General features: G+C 40.4%; 1 protein-coding gene across 3 annotated transcripts in view; it reads left to right on the top strand.

Moving 5' to 3' along the window:
* Positions 1-18035, top strand: part of CACNA2D3 (calcium voltage-gated channel auxiliary subunit alpha2delta 3) — an 827558-nt gene that overhangs the window by 308024 nt on the left and 501499 nt on the right. For all 3 annotated transcript variants that reach the window (XM_046679102.1, XM_046679095.1, XM_046679111.1), the window contains one exon: positions 14528-14690. In XM_046679102.1, coding sequence (XP_046535058.1) covers positions 14528-14690 — 163 coding nt within the window. The remainder of the gene's footprint in view (positions 1-14527; positions 14691-18035) is intronic.

The raw sequence follows: 18035 nt of genomic DNA, 5'->3' as shown, positions 1-18035 counted from the left end.
TTTGGTATTTGCTTGGCTCATTTGGAACTAATATTCCTACTAATTTTTATTTTCTAATCTAAGTTGTAAAAAGCTGGCCTCCATCCCAGAGCAGGGAAAGGGGAAAAAATAAGGAAGAGAGGAGAGAACTAAAACCTATTAAGAGCTTCCTCTGGGCACTGTGCCTATTGCTTTTGCCTATTTTATCCCATTCAATCCTCAGAAAGACCTGAAGAGGTAGGCGTCACCATTCTCTTTTCACAGAGAGAGAAACTGAGTCACAGAGATGTTAGGGTGTCCTTGGGAAGAAGCATGGTTTCAGCCCTGGGCCTTGGGCTCCAAAGCCCCTCCTCTTGTCACCATAGCCAGCTAGTTTCTTGCTTCATGAGTTGAACGCAGGGTGAAATCCAGGCAGAGGGAGACACCGGGAAGGGAAGTAGGAGGCCCACTCAGATGCCGCCCCCGGCTTGGAACTAACTTCTGGGGAGGGAATGGGAAGGCCTTTCCCAGCTGGTGGTGAAACATGAAAATGTTTCTCTAAGTGGTACAGACGAGGAGTGTTATATCCTTTCATTCATCCCACCTCCTGGCAGAGGACCTCCGTGCTCTGTGCTTGGTGCTGGGGATGTGGAGGTGATAGACATGGGGTGTCGTTGGGAAAGATGGATGCCCCTGAAATCCAGGTGTGCATGGGTGCCTGCCTGCCCTTGGGGGGCTTACCACCCAAAATAAACCTTGCACGGGTTTCCAGGGAGTGATTACCACGAAGGAAAGGGCCACAGAACCTCCTGTTTTCTTGAACGGGGACAGGAGGTCAGAGGAGGCAGGGTAACTGGGAAGGAGAAAGGCTTTGGCGGTGGGGGGGAGGACCCTGGACCTTGCAGGTGGGTTTGAGCCCTTAACCATGCTGCCCTTTACTGAGTTCTTGCCTGTGCCGGATGCTGGGAGGAAACTGATGTGCAATTGTGAAGAAGTTCATAGTTGCTTCACTTTACACCTGAGGAAATGGAGGCACATAAAGATCAGGTAGAGGAAGAAGGGTGATGACTGGGCCGACGGGATGGAGGTTGGGTAGAGATTGAAGCCAGTAATAGGGCCAGGTGGGGATGTACACAAGGACAAGGACCCACCTAGGCTGGAGACAGGCATCCAGGTCGGGCCTGGGGTGCTGAGGCGGGTCCTCCTGAGAGGTTCCTGGAGATCCTTCATCATCAGGATGTGATGAGTGCACTAGTCAGGACTCCGTGCCTGCAAGTAGCAGAAACCCACTCAAGTTAGCTTAGGCCTAATGCAGAGCTTATTATAAAGACCGAGGGGCGAGCCTGCCTCAGGCAATCGGGGGCACTGGTTCAGCCTGCCTGAAAGCGTTGGAGACTGGGGCAAAGGCCCTAAGTGGGAACAAGCTTATTGTTGCAAGAGGACAGTGAGGCTTGAGCAGCGTGAGACTGGTCAGTGGAGGAGGTCAGGTGGGCAGGGTGTGCAGCAGCTGGACCACAGAGCCTTTCAAAGGCTGGGGAAGGATTTGTTGTGAAGGTGGCAGGAAACCACTGGAGGGTGACACAGTTCAGTTCACATTCCTAAACAATCAATGGCTGCTGCCTGGATGAATGGCAGGAGATGAGGAGACGCCTGGGAGCCACACTGACAGGCTGCAGCCACAGTCCGCTGAGAGGATACAGTCACTGTGATGGACAGTTTTATGTGTCAACCTGGCTAGGCTGTAGTGCCCAGTTGTTTGGTCAAACGCCAGTTTCGATATTGCTTTGAAGGTATTTTTTTAGATGTGATTAAAATTTGCAATCAACAGACGTTGAGTAAGGCAGATCACCTTCCATAATGAGGGGACGCCTCATCCAATCAGCTGAAGGCTTTAAGAGCAAAGACAGATTTCCTGAGGAAGAAGCAGTTCTGCCTCAAGATTGCAAGATGAAAACCCTGCCTGAGTTTCCAGCCTGCCTGGCCTGCCCTTCAGAATTTGGACTCAAGACTACGGTATCAACTCTTACCTGAATTTCCAGCCTGCCAGCTGATCCCACAGATTTTGGACTTGACAATCCGAACAATTAAATGAGCCAATTCCTTTGATCAATCAATCAATCAATATCTTTCTTTCTCTCTCTCTCTCTCTCGTTTCTGTTTCTCTGGGGAACCCTGGTGAATCTGGTCACTTACTGAGTGGGTGCTGGCTTTGCTGACCAGGTGTTCTGTGCAACCCTTGGGCTGGATATGATGAATTGGAGTTGTCCTCGTGTTCAGTGGCAGTAGGTGAGGAGAGAAGCACAGGCACACCTCCTAGGGAATTCACAGTTGGTTGGTTGACAGCACACACACACACACAGGAAACAATTAGAGAACTTTGTGGGCAGGATTTAATTAAAGCCGAAACGTGTGGAGCAGACACCTCCCACCCATGAAGCAGGCCCTCTGTGGTGGGGCCTTGTAGTTCTGTTATGCATCTTGCTCCGCAGGAAGGGGAAGCAGAAGTCACCCTTGGATGGTGCATCTCAGCCTGGGCTGCACCTTGGGATCATTTGGTGGAGGCTGAAAAAATACCACCGGGGGATTCGGATTTAACTTTTTAAGGTTAGGCTTGGCCATCTGCATGTTGAAAAGCTCCCCAGCTGGAGTTGAGAAGCACTGCCTTAGGACATCTTGATTTGTGAGACGAGGTGCCTCTCACCTGGAAAGAGTGAAGAGGGAACTAGGGCAGGGTTCAGGAAACTACGGCTTGCAGGCTATATCCTGCCAGCTGCTTGTGTTTATAAATAAAGTTTTATTGGAACATAGCCACACCCATTTGTTTATGTTATGCACTTGGTTCCTTTTGCTAAAACAACAGAATTGGATGTTGTGACAGAGACTGTCTGGCCTGCAAAATCTAAAACATTTACTATCTGGCTCTTTACAGAAACCGTTTGCCAACCACTAAACTAGGGAGCGATGAGTTTTCAAGGATGTGGGTGGTGTGGGAGAGGCTGGGCCACCATTGAGAGGAGAGCATATGTACCTCCAGTGGAGATTCTGCCTTAGAAGCCTTTTCAACACATGTAGACAGTCGCCACCAACCAGTCAGAGAGGCCACAGTAACTCAAGTCTTTTTGTCATCTGATGATACTTCCTGTTCAATCTGAAGCTTAACTCTCCATGGTGACAGGAGTGGAGCTGAATCAGTGAGAAGGCCTGAGCTGTTGCATTCTACACTTGGTGAAAGGGTGGAGCAGTGGATTATTTTCCCTGGTGGCACCTGAACTGAAAATCCACATGTTCTGTGACAGTGGCATTAAAGGAGAGGGACTCTGCCAGCAGGGGGATGTGCAGGCAGCCCTTGCGGAAGCTCCTGCCTCGTACTCTTCATCTCATGCTGATTAGCACAGACCAGCAATTCCTGCCACTTCTGGAGTCGCCTTTACCCCATTACTTTGGACATACTCCTTTGTTCGAATTTGTGACAGAGGCTGTGCAACAATATGGCCTTGGCCTCCTACAGCTTACCCTTCCCCAGGCCATAGGAGACACTGCTTGCAGCATGATCCTCCTAACCTGCTGAGAACTTTCCCTGGCTCCACATGGCCTGGAAGAGTTGACTGTGAAGACAGCTCTGTGGAATGCAGCTCTGGTGAGAGACCAGTTGACCGCATGGAGTCTGACACTTAGTCAACCAACAAGTGCGTGGGGCTGGGCCTACAGCAGTGAGTAAACACAGACACAATTCCTGCAGTTGTGGAACATGTCATGGGGAGTTGTACTGATAGAACAGTCACACGAGGACCTGTAAAGTGGCCCCCATGGTGAATGCTGAGAAGGACACCCATATGACCAGCTGTATTTGAGGAATGCTGCATATAACACCCCTAACCACTGATACTCGAAGTGTACGTAGTGTACTCTCAGAATGAGTTAAAGGCCCTGACAAGTCCTGAAATGAAGAAACCTCTTTGCTTTTCCTTAAACCCCAGCTCTCCCTGTATTTCCCAAACTTTGTTCACTATGTCACACATTTAGAAAATTATTCCTTATGAGTATTCTAGGCAATGGCCTTCTGTTGCACAGATCCTATTTTGGAAGTGCTGCTTCAGGATACGGCAGAGAAGTTCTGCACCCAGGGGTGCACAGAGGGAGCCACTAGGATGCTCAAGGAGAATATGCCACTTTAATTTCTATTCACTTTTATTATAATTTTTGTGGTTTGTTTTATAAAGTGCACATGTTAGTATGATAGTTGGTAGGTAGTTCACTTGAGTTATAAATAAATATGTAGGGAGATGCTACTCAAAAACTTTTTTTAAAAAAAGACTTTATTTTTTTAGAGCAGTTTTAGGTTCACAGCAAAATTAAGAGGAAAGTACAGAGATTTCTCCTATGCTCCTACACAGGCATAGCCTCCCTCGTTATCAACGTCACTCACCTGAATGGCATATATATATATATTTTTTTTTTTTTAACCAAGGATGAACCTACATTGACACAAAATCACCCAGAGTCCATGGTTTACCTTAGGGTTCACTCAGCATTTTATATTCTCTGGGTTTGGACAAATGGATAGTGACATGTATCCATCATTATAATATCATACAGAGTATTTTCACTGTCCTAACAAAATCTCTGTCCTCTCCTCTTCACCCCTCTCCTCCCCATCCCTGGTGGCCACTTATCTTTTTATTGTCTCCACAGTTTTGTCTTTTCCCGAATGTCACATAGTTGGGATCATACAGCATGTAGCCTTCTGAGATTGGCTTCTTTCCCTTTGTAATATGCATTTAGGTTCCTCCATGTTTTTTCATGGCTCAGTAGCTCATTTCTTTTTAGTGCTGAATAATATTCCATTGTCTGGAGGTATCACAGTTTATTTGTCCGTTTACCTACTGAAGGAGATCTTGGTTGCTTCCAAGTTTCAGCAATTATAAATAAAGCTGCTGTTAACATCTGTGTGCAGGTTTTTGTGTGGACATTAGTTTTCAGCTCTTTTGGGTAAATGCCAAGGAGCATGATTGCTGGATTGGATGGTAAGAATAGGTTTAGTTTTGTAAGAAAACACCAAAGTGTCTTCCAAAGTGACTATAATTTTGCATTCCCACTAGCAGTGTAAGAGAGTTCCTGTTGCTCCACATCCTTGTCAGCACTTCATGTTGTCAGTGTTCTGGATTCTAGCCATTCTAATAGTTGTATAGTGGCATCTCATTGTTGTTTTAATTTGTGCTTCCCTGATGACATATGATATGGAGCATCTTTTCACATGCTTACTTGCCAGCTGTGTATCTTCTTTAGTGAGATATCTGTTAAGGTTATTAGCCCATGTTTTAATCGAGTTGTTAGTTTTCTATTGTTGAGTTTCAAGAGTTCTTTGCATATTTTGGATAGCAGTCCTTTATCACATTTGTCTTTTGCAAATGTTTCCTCCTAGTCTGTGGCTTGTCTTCTGATTCTCTTGATATTGTCTTTCACAGAGCAGAAGTTTTTCATTTTAATTAAGTCCTATTTATCCATTATTTCTTTCATGGATCGTATCCTAAAGGCATCATCATACCCAAGGCCATCTAGATTTTCTCCTATGTTATCTTCTAGGAGTTTTATATTTTTGCGTTTCATATTTTGGTCTATGATCCATTTTGGGTTAATTTTTGTGAAGGCTGTAAGGTCTGTGTCTAGATTCATTTTTTTGCATCTGGATGTCCAGTTGTTCCAGCACCATTTATTTAGGAGACTATGTTTGCTCTTTTGTCAAAAATCAGTTGACTGTATTTATGGGGGTTTATTTTTGGGCTCTGTATTCAGTTCCATTGATCTATTTGTCTATTCTTTTGCTAATACCACACTCTCTTGATTACCGTAGCTTTATAGGAAGTCTGGAAGTCGGGTAGCGTCAGTCCTCCAACTTTGTTGTTCTCATTCAATATTACGCTCAGAAACTTTTTAGTGAAAGAAATGCTTGATTCCTCCAGCCAGAGGTTTTTTATTTCTGTCTCTTGAAAATTTCCTAACACCCTACTGCAAGGGGTGGCAAATTACAGCCTGCAGGCCAAATCTTTTTTGTAATTTTGTAAATTTTTGGTGAACTTTGACTGGAGAATAGCCAAGCCCATTCTTTTTTGTGTTGTCTGTGGCTGCTGTCATGCTACAACAGCAGAGCTAAGGAGTCGCAATAAAGATGCTGTAACTCACAAAGCCTAAAATATTTACTGTCTGACTCTTTATAGAGAAAGTGTGCATACCTCTGCCCTATTGAGTCACTTATGAGAGCCTTACTCATTGGACCACCACGTTCTGAGCCAGTGCTGTGCCAGGTTCTGGTAAACAGCACATCTACCATTTTGTCCCTGGTGCCACATTTGTTCCCTGAATTAGTTTCCTTTGTGCCCCATCACACTTAGTAGGTTATCAGATATATTTACAAAAGAATTGATTTACCCCGACCCCATGGGTGACAGGGATTCAGTAATACTGAGGTAGCTTGGACTAAACATGTCTTTTCCTCAGTCATATGGACAAACCCACTGAGCCTCATAATTATAGCAATGACTTCCAAGGACTGAGAAATGATTCATCTTGTTCGCACTGAGTCAGCCTTTTCAAAATCAATACAGAATGGACAAATGGATTTGGGGAGGAGAAGCAGAGCACACAGTTGTCCATGGTGAATGATGAGTGCCACTGAGCAAAATCCTGCTCACGTTTTCATCCTTCCTTCATTCTCATTCTGGCTGTGCGGGTTAGGCAATTAAAAGACAATTTCGAATCTGCCTCCAGAGGGCCTAGGCCTGAGCCATGACTGCGCTGGCCTTTACCAAACAGGCCGAGGCTTTTTGTGTTAATTTAACATCCAGTTATAATGAAACAATGGCATTGAAGGCTTACGTTTTTAGACGTGTTGATAATATTCTGTGAAGCTCTCGGGTCTGTGGAAGATTAAGACCTCACTTAACATGGAGCCGTGAGAGGAATCCCCGCTGACGTGTTTCCTAGAAAGCAGCTATCTTCAGAAGAATGGGCTCCCCTTTGCTGTTGGTCAAAGTGCTTCTGCTGGCGAAGGTGTTCCCTTGGTTGATGTTTCAGCAGAAAGGTATGATTTCTTTTGTTTCTGAGTGTCAGGTCACAATAAATTGTGCCTTAAAAAACGGTTATGGGTGGGGCTGGCCTGGCGCAGTGGTTGAGTTCCCACATTCTGGCATTGGCGGCCGGGGGTTGGCCGGTCCGGATCCCTGGTGGGACCTACTCACCACTTGTCAACCATGCTGTGGCAGGTGTCCCACATATAAAGTAGAGGAAGATGGTCACGGATGTTAGCTCAGGGCCAGTCAATTTGTTAAATTGAGTTTTGTTTCTTTAATAATTGCATAATTATTAATAATAATTTAATAATTAAATTCCATTTGAATTAATAATTTAATAAAATTAAAAAGTTTTTTGTGACTTTAATTTTTTTTATTGAAGCATAAATTTCTATATAGTAAAATGCACTCTTTAGCGTACAATTCAATGAGTACTGAGAAATGAACACACCTGAGGTACCCACGCCCCATCAAGATAGAGAACATTTCCAGCAACTCAGGATGTTCTCTTGTGCCTTTTCCGTTGGATCCCCACCTTCCCTCCCAGAAGCAAGCCTTAATTGCTATCACTATTGAATAAGTCTGTCTGTTCAAGAACTTCATATAAATGGGATCACACGCATGTACTCTTTTGTGTCTGGTTTCTTTCACTCAAAATGTTTGTGAGGTCCATTCATATTTTGAGTGTGTCAGTAATTTGTCCCTGAGTAGTAATCAGAAATAATGAATAATTCATTCACTGTATGAATATATATCACAGAGTTGTTTATCATTTCATCTATTGATGGATACAAGTTGTTTCTAGTTTTTAGCTATTGTGAATGGGTGAGCATTCACACAAACATTTTTGTGGCTATATGTTTTCATGTCTCTTGGGTAAATACCTAGAAGTGGAATTGCTGGGTCAAAGGGTGGATACATGTTTAACTTTGCAAGAAACTTCAAAATGGTTTTCCAAAGTATTTGCAACATTTTATGTTTCCATGAGCAATGTATGAGATTTCTGGTTACTCCACATTCTTACCAACATTTAGTATGTTCAGAAATTTTAATTTTAGATATTCTCTGGGTATAAAATTACAGTTGGAGTTTTATTTTGCACTTCCTTAATGAGTGCTTTATTTTGCACTTTCTTGAGGGTTTGCATATTGAGATTTCTGGTTACTCCACATCCTTGCCAGCATTTATTGTTTTCAGAAATTTTAATTTTAGCTATTCTAGTGGGTAGAAAATTGCATCTAGTTGAGTTTTATTTTACACTTCTCTGATGACTGTTTTATTTGCACTTCCCCGATGGTTTGCATATTGGCCGTTTATGTGCTTTCCTTTGTAAAGTGTCTGTTCAAATCTTTTGCCTATATTTTAATTAGTGTTTTTGGTTGAGCAATAGCAGCTCATAATGTATTCTGGGTACAAGTCGTTTGTCAGAGTCTATATTATGAATACTTTTTCCTCAACAATGGCTTTCCTATTTGATTTAACAGTGAAGTTGATGATCAGACATTTTTGATTTTCATCAAGTCCAAATTATCAATTTTTAAAATTCTAAATGCTTTCTATGTCCTAAGAAATCATTGCCTACCTGAAGGCTACAAAGGCATTCATCATCTTTTTGTTTTTTCTTATGATTTTCTTATAGATTTAGCTTTTACATTTCAGTCTAGCATCTATCTGAATTAATATGCGTATGTTGTGAGTTAGAGGTTGAGGATGTTGTTTTCATATGGTTTGTCATTTGTTCCAGCACAATTTGTTGAAAATACTTTTCTCATTGAATTATCTAGGCACCTTTATTGAAAATCCGTTGACTGTATACGTCCCCCTCCATTTCTATACTCTCTCTGCTTCACTGATCTGTTTGTCTATTCTAATGCCAATACCACACTGTTTCGATTAATTAAGTTTAGATAAGACTTAAAATCAGGAGATGTGATTGGACTATTTTCTTCTTTTTCAAAATTGTTTTGGATATTCTAGGTCTCTTTTATTTTTCTATAAAATTAAGATTAACTTGGCAATTCCTGCATAAAGCCTTTAGAGGTTTTGATTGGGATTTCATTGAATTTTTAGATCAATTTGGGTAGAATTAACATCTTAATACTGAGTTTTAGAATCCTTAAGCAAGATATCTCTCTCCATGTATTTAAGCCTTCTTTAATTTCTCACAGCAATATTTTGTAGTTTTCAGTATACACGTATTGCACATAATTTAAAAAATTTGTACCTAAGTATTTCATGTTTTTCATGCTATTGTAAATGCTATTGTTCTTTCAATTTCAATTTCCAATTGTTCTTTGTTAGTATACTGAAATACAATTGACTTTTGTATGTTGGTCTTGTATCCTGTGACCTTCCTAAACTCACTAGTTATAGTAAATTATGTGATTCCTTAGAGTTTTCTACATAGACAATCATTATGGCATCCATCTATCTATGCATCTGTCTGTCTGTCTGTCTTACTGCATTTGCCAAGACCACTAGTAAAATGTTGAATGGAAGTGGTAAAACATCCTTGCCTTGTTCCTGATCTTAGAGGAAAAACATTTAGTGTTTCATCGTGAATATAATGTTAGCTGTAGATTTTTCATAGATGCTCTTTATCAGGTTTAGGGCATTTTATCCTATTTCCAGTTTCTTGAGAGTTTTTATGATGAACAAAAATTAAATTCTTTCAAATGCTTTTTCTGCATCTATTTGGTCATATGATTTTTTTTTCTTTATTCTGTTAGTGGCAAGCTGTGTTGATTGATTTTTCAAATGTTAAACTAACCTTGAATTCCTGGGATAAATACAACTTTATTGTGATGTATTATTCTTTTAACTATAGGTAGATTTGATTCAATATTTTGTAAAGATTTTTGCATCTAGATTAATGAGGGATATTGGTGTGCAATTTTTTCTTTTAGATGTTCTTGTTTGGTTTTGATGTCAGGGTTATGCTGCCCTCACTAAATAAGTTGGGATGTATTTCCTCCACTAATTTTCTGAAAGAGTTTATAAAAGATAGTTTGTATTTTTTTCCTTATATATTTCATAGAATTTGTCAATTAAGGCATCTGAACCTAGAGTTGTTTGTTTGTTTATTTTAGCATGGCTATTAATTGTAAACAATTTTTTTGTTTATATAGGGCCAATCATATTTTACATTTCTTCTTGTGTCAGTTTTTGTAATTTCTGTTTTTCAAGTAATTTGACGTTTAACTCAAGTTATTGAATTTATTGGCATAACGTTGCTTGTAATATTCCTTTATCCTTTAATTATCTGTTAGATCTATAATATTTCCTCTTTCATTCCTGATACTAGTGTTTTATGCTTTCTTACTTTTTTCTTCATCAGTCTGACTAAGATTTTACAATTTCATCAATTATTTTAAAGAACCAACTTCTGATATCCTTGATTTTTTTCCTGTTATTTGTTTTCTGTTTTATTTCCTGCTTTTATATCTATTATTTTACTCATTCTTTTAACATTGAGCTTCATTTGTTCTTCTTTTTTCTATCTCCTTAAGGTAGTATCTTAGACAATTCATTTTAAAATTTTCTTCTTTTCTATTGTAAGCTTTTAAATCTGTAAATTTTTCTATAACTCTATTTTAGGTACATCTCACAAATATTGATGTTTTTTTTTCCTTATCATTTGTTTCAAAATATTTTCCAGTCTTCCATGTCATTTTCTTCCTTGATACATGTATTATTAAAGAGTATTTTATTTAATTTCCAAATCTTTAGGATATTTCTAGATATCTTTTCTTAGACGTCATTGATATTTTCGTATCATTGTTATATATTGATTTCTAAATTTAGCCCATTGTTATGAGAGAACATATTATGTGGATTTCAGTCATTTTAAATTTATTGAGACTTGTTTGATGGCTCAGTGTATGATCTGGAAAAGAACGTATGCTCTGCAGTTGTTAGGTGTGGAGTTCTATGAATTCAACTAGGTTAAGTTGGTAAATAGTGTTGCAACATGACCAATTCCCAACAAAAGTCCTTAGCACTGAGTCTCTGTGAAGCCTCCCTGGTAGGCAGCATTTCAAGTGTGTTATCACAGCTCACTGCTGGAAGAATTAAGTGCATCTTGTGTGATTACTCTGGGAAAGAACTCTTGGAAACTTGCATCTGAATTCCTCTGGACTTTGCCCCATGTATCTCTTCTCTTTGCTGATTTTGCTTTATGTCTTTTTACTGTAGTGAATCTTTTCAAACAACCAACTTTTGATTTCATTGATTTTCTCTATTTCCTGCTTTCAGTTTCTTTGATTTCTAGTCTTCAAATAAAAAATAATTTATTTCTTTTCTTCTGCTTATTTTGGATTTAGTTTTCTTCTTTTTATAGTTTCCTAAAGTAGCTTACATGATTAATTTCAGTTTTTTTTCCTTTCTAGTGTATTCATTCAATGCTATAACATTCCCTTTAAGCACTGCTTTTGCTGCATCTCATAAATTTGGTACATTGTATTTTAATTTTCATGTAGTTTAAAGTTTCTCTTGAGACTTCTTTTTGACTGATATATTAATTAGAAGTAGGTTGTTTAATCTCTAAATATTTTGGGGTTCATCCAGCTATCTTTCTATTAGTGATTTCTAGCTTAATATAAGAGTAGGCATTGCCTGATACCTATTATTTTAAAATTTGTTAAGGTGTGTTTTCTGGCCCAGAATATAATCTATCTTGTTGATTGTTCCATGTGAGCTTGAGAAAAATGTGTAGTCTACTGTTGTTGGATGAAGTGTTCTATAAATGTCAATTAGATCCAACTGATAGGGCTGTTTAGTTCAACTATATCCTTACCAATTTTCTGCCTGCTGGATTTTTCAAGTGCTGATAGAGGAGTGTTGAAGTATTCAACTGTAATAGTGAATTCATCTATTCCTCCTTGTAGTTCTATCAGCTTTTACATCGCATATTTTAATACTTTGCTGTTAGGTGCATACACATTAAGGGGTTATGATGTCTTCTTGGAGAATTGACCCTTTTATCATTATGTAATGCCTATCTTTTTCCCTGATAATTTTCCTTATTCTGAAGTCTGCTTTGTCTGAAATTAATTGGCTGCACTGACTTTCTTTTGATTGGTGTTAGCGTGGTGTATCTTTCTCTATCTCTTTACTTTTAATCTATCTGTTCTTTATATTTAAAGTGAGGTTCTTGTAGACAACATGTAATTGGGGTCTTTTTTTTAATTCATTCTGACAGTCTCTGTCTTTTAATTAGTATATTTAGACCATTCACCTTTAGAGTGATTATTGATATAGTTGGATTAATGTGTACCATATTTGTAGCTGTTTTCTATTCATTGTTCTTGTTCGTTTTTTGTCTTTCTTTCTTTCTCTTCTACCCTTTTTCTGCCTTCTCTGGTTTTAATTGATTGTCTCATATGACTTAGTTTTCTCTTCTTTCTTAGCATGTAAATTATATTTCCTTTTAAAATCCTTTTAGTGGTTTCTTTATAGTTTGCAATATACATTTACAGCTAGCTCAAGTCTACTTTCAAATAATCCTGTGCCACTTCATGGGTAGTACAGGTACCTTTTAACAGAGTATTCCCAATTCCTCCCTCCTGTCCCTTATAGCACTGCTATCATTCATTTGACTTATCCATAAACTATAATCACCCAATAATTTGTTGGTATTATTGTTTTGGAAAAACTGTTATCTGTTAGGTCAGTTAAAAATAAGAAAATGAAATCTTTTATTTTACCTTCTATGTATTCCTCCTATAGTACTTTTTGTTTCTTTATATAGATCAGAGTTTCTGACCTATATCATTTTCCTTTCCTTAAAGAACTTTTAATGTGTTTTGCAAGGCAGGTCTACTTGCAACATAGTCTGTCAGTTTCTGTTTGTCTGAAAACATCTTCGTTTCTCCTTCACTTTTGAAGGATAATCTACTGGATACAGAGTTCTAGATTGGTGGGCCTTTTCTTTGAACACTTTGAATATTTCATTTCACTCTCTTCTTGCTTGCATGTTTTCTGAGAAGTGTGGTGTAATCTTTATCCTTGTTCCTCTGTCGTTAAGCTTTTCTTTCTCCCCTCTCTGGCTTCTTTCAAGATTTTCTCTTGGTCTTTGATTTTTTGCAGTTTAAATCTGATATGCCTAAGTGTGGATTTTTTTATATTCATGTGCTTGTGTTACCTGAGCTTCTTAGATCTGTGGTTGACTGTCATTAATTTTGGAGAATTCTTAGCCATTGTAACTTCAAATATTTCTTCCATTTCTTTCTCTTTCTTTTCCTTCTGGTATTCCCATTACACTTTTTGTAATTGTCCCACAGTTCTCAAATATTCTGTTTCTTGTTTTCCATTCTTTTTTAATTTTTCTCTTTCCTTTTCAGTTTGGAAAGCTTTTATTGACATATCTTCAGGCTCACTGGTTATTTCCTTGGCTGCGTCTAGTCTGCTGATCAGCCATCAAAGGCATTCTTCATTTTGTTACAGTGTCTTTGATTTCTGGCATTTCCTTTTGCTTCTTTCTTAGACTGTCTATCTCTCTGCTTATATTATCCATCTGTTCTTACCTGTTTTCTACTTTTTCCTTTAGTGCCCTTATCATATTAATCAGAATTGTTTTAAATTCCCAATCTGATAATTCCAATCACACCTGCCATCTGCCATCTTGCAATCCTGCACAGCAGATAAGAACACAGGCACTGGAAATAGGCTGCCTGTGTTTGAATGCTAGTTGTGCTTATCAGCTGTATAATTTTTTATGGGGTACATAAATTCTTCATACCTCAGTTTACTCATTTGTGAAGTGGAAATACTTATAAAACCAACTTCAGAGAGTTTTTAGGAGAATTAAATGAGTTAATACATGAAAAGCACTTGGAATAATTTCTGGCATAAACAAGGCATTGTATATATGTTAGATCCTGATGATGACATGATGACAATGATGGCAAAGTAGCCATTTTTAAAATGTGCCAGCACACTTTTTGCTGAGGGCCTTCATCTCTCTGCCTGGGATGATCCCAGATGTCCACACAGCTCACTTCCTCCCTTCATTCAGTCTCTGTGTGAGGGTCACCATGGCAGTGAGACCTTCCCCGAGCGCCGTATGTAAAAACACAGCCCTGCTGCTGCTGCTCCCTTACCTGCTCTACTATTTTTCCATAGCAAATATGACTATCTGACATATTATATATTTGTTATTTTTTGTTGATTTCCAGTCTCCTTCAACTTAAATGTAGGCTGCCTAAGGGAAGATCTGTCTTCAAAACTTAAAGAATTAAAAGGTTTCGAGGGCAGTTTTCTCTATAGTCACATAAACAAGTACTGTACAGCTCCTTAAATTTATGTTTTTTAAGAATATTTAATGACATTGGGAAATATGTTTAAAGTGCTACCACACATGATACAAAAGACTAAACGCAATTACGTGCAAAGAGCAGGATCCACAAGTGTAGGGGACGGCCTGCAGCCTATGCCCAGGTCTGTCTTGGTTCACAGCCTTCTGCCCTAAGCCACATGTAGTGTTTTTTGATTTTCTCTTTCAGTATGAATACTTCAATGCCGTGCTGATAAACGAAAGGGACAAAGATGGGAATTTTTTGGAGCTGGGGAAGGAATTCATCTTAGCCCCAAATGACCATTTTAATAATTTGCCTGTGAACATCAGTCTGAGTGACGTCCAAGTGCCAACGAACATGTACAACAAAGGTAAGCCACACTGCTGCTGCTCCCTTTACAGCGTGGAGAGTAGGGGCATGAGGGGCAGGGCTGGCTGGTTTGGGATATTGTTTTTCTTTGAAAAACACAATTACATGCTAGGTGTGTCAGCATCAGCTGGACAGGTGAAATGTGTGCCTGTTCTACCTGGAGACTCTGGGCTCGCTGTTTCCCCAGCTGCTGTTTGCATCAGTCTCTCTAACGTGTGGTCCAGGGGTTGGCAAACTTTCTGTAAAGGGCCAGGTAATAAATACATTAGGCTTTGAGAATCATACAGTCTCTGTTGAAACTACTCAGCTCTGTTGTTCTGGAATTATAGTGGCCATGGACCAGCTCTGGCATCAGACAGCCTCTGGTGAGACGCCATGTTCCATCTCTCACTGGCTGTGACCTTGGGCACACCACCTCCTCTCTTTATACCTTAGTTTCCTCATCTCTAGGTGTGGATAATAATTGTGTCTCTTACACAAGGTGATAGTGAGGACTAAATAGATGATGTGTATAAAGGGTTTGAGTTAAGGATGTTCCCTCCTTATCCTCATCATTATTGAGAAGGATTTTGCACTGTTTTATCATACCTAGGAGGCTCCTAAACAAGGAGCCATCCTCTCAGAAAAATAAATCAGAAAGCCATGGCACATTCAAAGTAAAAATCTGCCCCATTATCTGCCATTGAGGTTTTAAAAATTGTCGGGGCTGGTTTCCATCACCCCCCCAATATCAGTATCACGTACAAGAGTGTCATGGTCAAGAGAAGGGCTCTGAATTTGAATCCTGCTCTTTGCCTTGTTTGCTATGTGATCCTAAGCAAGTAACTGCCTCCCTGAGCCCCAGTTTCCCTCTTTGTAAGTAGGGATAAGAATACTGCCTCCCTCGGTTATTGTGAGGATATGAAATGATGTGTGTGCAGCCTTAGTGAAACAGTCACTCGTGGAAAGTGCTCAACGCATCTTAGCTGTCATTGTTATTATCAGGAAATAGCATGAATATAATTTGCCTTTCTAAATCATTTAGGTCACTGTTTAAAGAGCTGAGTCAGGGGCCGGCCTTGTGACCGAGTGGTTAAATCTGTGCGCTCTGCTTTGGCAGCCGGGGTTTTCACTGGTTCGGATCCTGGGTGAGGACACAGCACTGCTCATCAGGCCATGCTGAGGCAGCGTCCCACATAGCACAACCAGAAAGACCTACAACTAGAATATACAACTATGTACTCAGGGGCTTTGGGGAGAAGAAGAAGAAGAAGAAAAAAAAGAAGATTGGCAATGGATGTTAGCTCAGGTGCCAATCTTAAAAACAAACAAAAGAACAGAGCTTAGTCAATGATTAAAAAGCTTCCAATTCACTGTCTCTGAAACGTTTCCATCATGCCTGTTCTTTGTAGCTGGATACCTAATGTCTCCCTTTCATGATTTACCTGTTACCCATCCTTAATATTCAGTGGAGGCAGTCCTCCATTCATTAATTGTTCTGACAGTTATGGGAACCCCGTGGTGAGCAGACGCAGCCCCTCTCTCAAGAGATTCACAGTTTACTTGGGGAACAGACAGGTAATGAGATCATTAGTGACTGGCCACCATTATGGGAAGTAGGGGGCAATGGGAACTGCAAGGAGGGGACCTGACCACCTGCTCATGTGGGCCGCCACGTGTTGTCTTTTTTCTCTCACCCTCTTAGAGAAACTGATGTGAGCATGAGTCTCTCCTAGTGGGCTCTGGACTGGGCTGAATCCAGTGACCTAATGTTGACTTTGGACTCTTCCCTAGGGGGCAAATGGAGCCCAAGGCTGAGAGGGCTGAGCTCAGCTCTGTCCAGTGGAGTTGAGGCCTCCAGGGCGATCTTGTCAGCTGATGAAGGACAGCTGTCCCTTCTGTGCAGTATGGCTGGAGGAAGCCCTCTTCTCAGCATTAAATACATTCTCAACTGAAAATGAAAAGTTAACAAGATTTTACAGAACACTTTCAGACATGAAACAACTCAGAATGAATTCTTTTAAAATATGGCAGCTGCTTCAAGGTTGCCCGAGCCATTAGCACTATTATAGAGATTTAATTGCACCTCGAGCTTTAAAGGCATAATTGTACCTTTTGATGGCGGCAACACATAAGGGACCAGCACTGCCACTGATCACACAGGCTACAGAATCGTGACTGCGAGCCTAGACAGAATCCGAAAAGAGAGACAGACTGCTTGAGCTGTGGAGGCAGTAATATTTAAAGTCATCCTCAGCAGCCTCACGGGGTCTACCTACCGCCCTGACTCAGTCCCAGCAGTCCCCCAGCCAGCCTGTGGGGTCGTGGACCAAGATCAGCAAGATTCTCTATCTTGTCTCTGCCAGGCAGTGAGTAGCTGCCCAAGGGAGAGGGAAGGGGACTTCAGGAAAATTCCTGTCTCCATTCTACCTAATTCAAACCAGCCCCAAACAGTCTTTTTTCTTTTTCAGCTGCAGAAATGTATTTCATGTTTAGAGGGCCCTCCAGCTCAGATCTTGTTATTGATGATATGTACTCAAAACACATGCTCAGAGCTTGGTCACTGGCTGTGATGTTCCTGGATTAGAAATCTTGCCCCCAACAAAGGAAACCAATACAGGGTCATGCTCTTCTGGCAGCTTGGACCCCCATGGGCGTGGGGCAGAGTGGTTTGATATTTGCTTAGGAATTGCTGTGCGCTCTGCTCTTGGGCATAACTTGTAGTAGATAAAACTAACCGGCTGGTAAAATATACCTGGTAAAATATGTCTATTTTCCACTTTCTTGCCTGGGCCTTGCCACCAGCCTCATGAACCAGGTCAGCCCTTACCTCTGTGCTTGAGGTACCTTTCTCGGAGGCCCTGAGAGAGACTGCATGTTCAGAGTTGGTGACGTGTGGGCAACCTGTCCTATTGCCCATGAGAATTTAAAGAGCCTCCTTCCTGGAATCTTTAGAAATGTGAGTTAGGGTCCTCATGGTGCCTGATGCAGCAGCTTCTTCACTAAACCTCTTCAGCAGACGTTTGTGGAGTGGCTGTTCTGGCGTCCGCAGCCCGTGGGGCTTCCTGTCTGTGAGACTTGTTCCAAGGCTGCTTCTCATGCCTTTGGAGCTGTGAGCAACTTTGTTTCGTCTGTAAGTGAAGCCTGCAGTGGGATGCTTTAGCGAGAACTGTTGATGAGCTGACAGTGGATTCAGATAAAGCTGAACTCTTTTAAAAGTACTTTCTAGGCTGAAGTAGTGTAAAATTTACACACACGCAAACACATATACATACGTTATATACATAAACACCTACACATATGTTACGTATGTATGGGTGTGTACATCTGTATGGTGTGTATATCTGTGTATGTGTGTGCTTGTCTA

This window comes from Equus quagga, chromosome 1 (genome assembly GCF_021613505.1).
Source record: "Equus quagga isolate Etosha38 chromosome 1, UCLA_HA_Equagga_1.0, whole genome shotgun sequence".
NCBI classification, from domain to species: domain Eukaryota; kingdom Metazoa; phylum Chordata; class Mammalia; order Perissodactyla; family Equidae; genus Equus; species Equus quagga.
The sequence above is the reverse complement of the archived record's forward strand: the minus strand, read 5'-3'. Positions and strand labels throughout refer to the sequence as shown.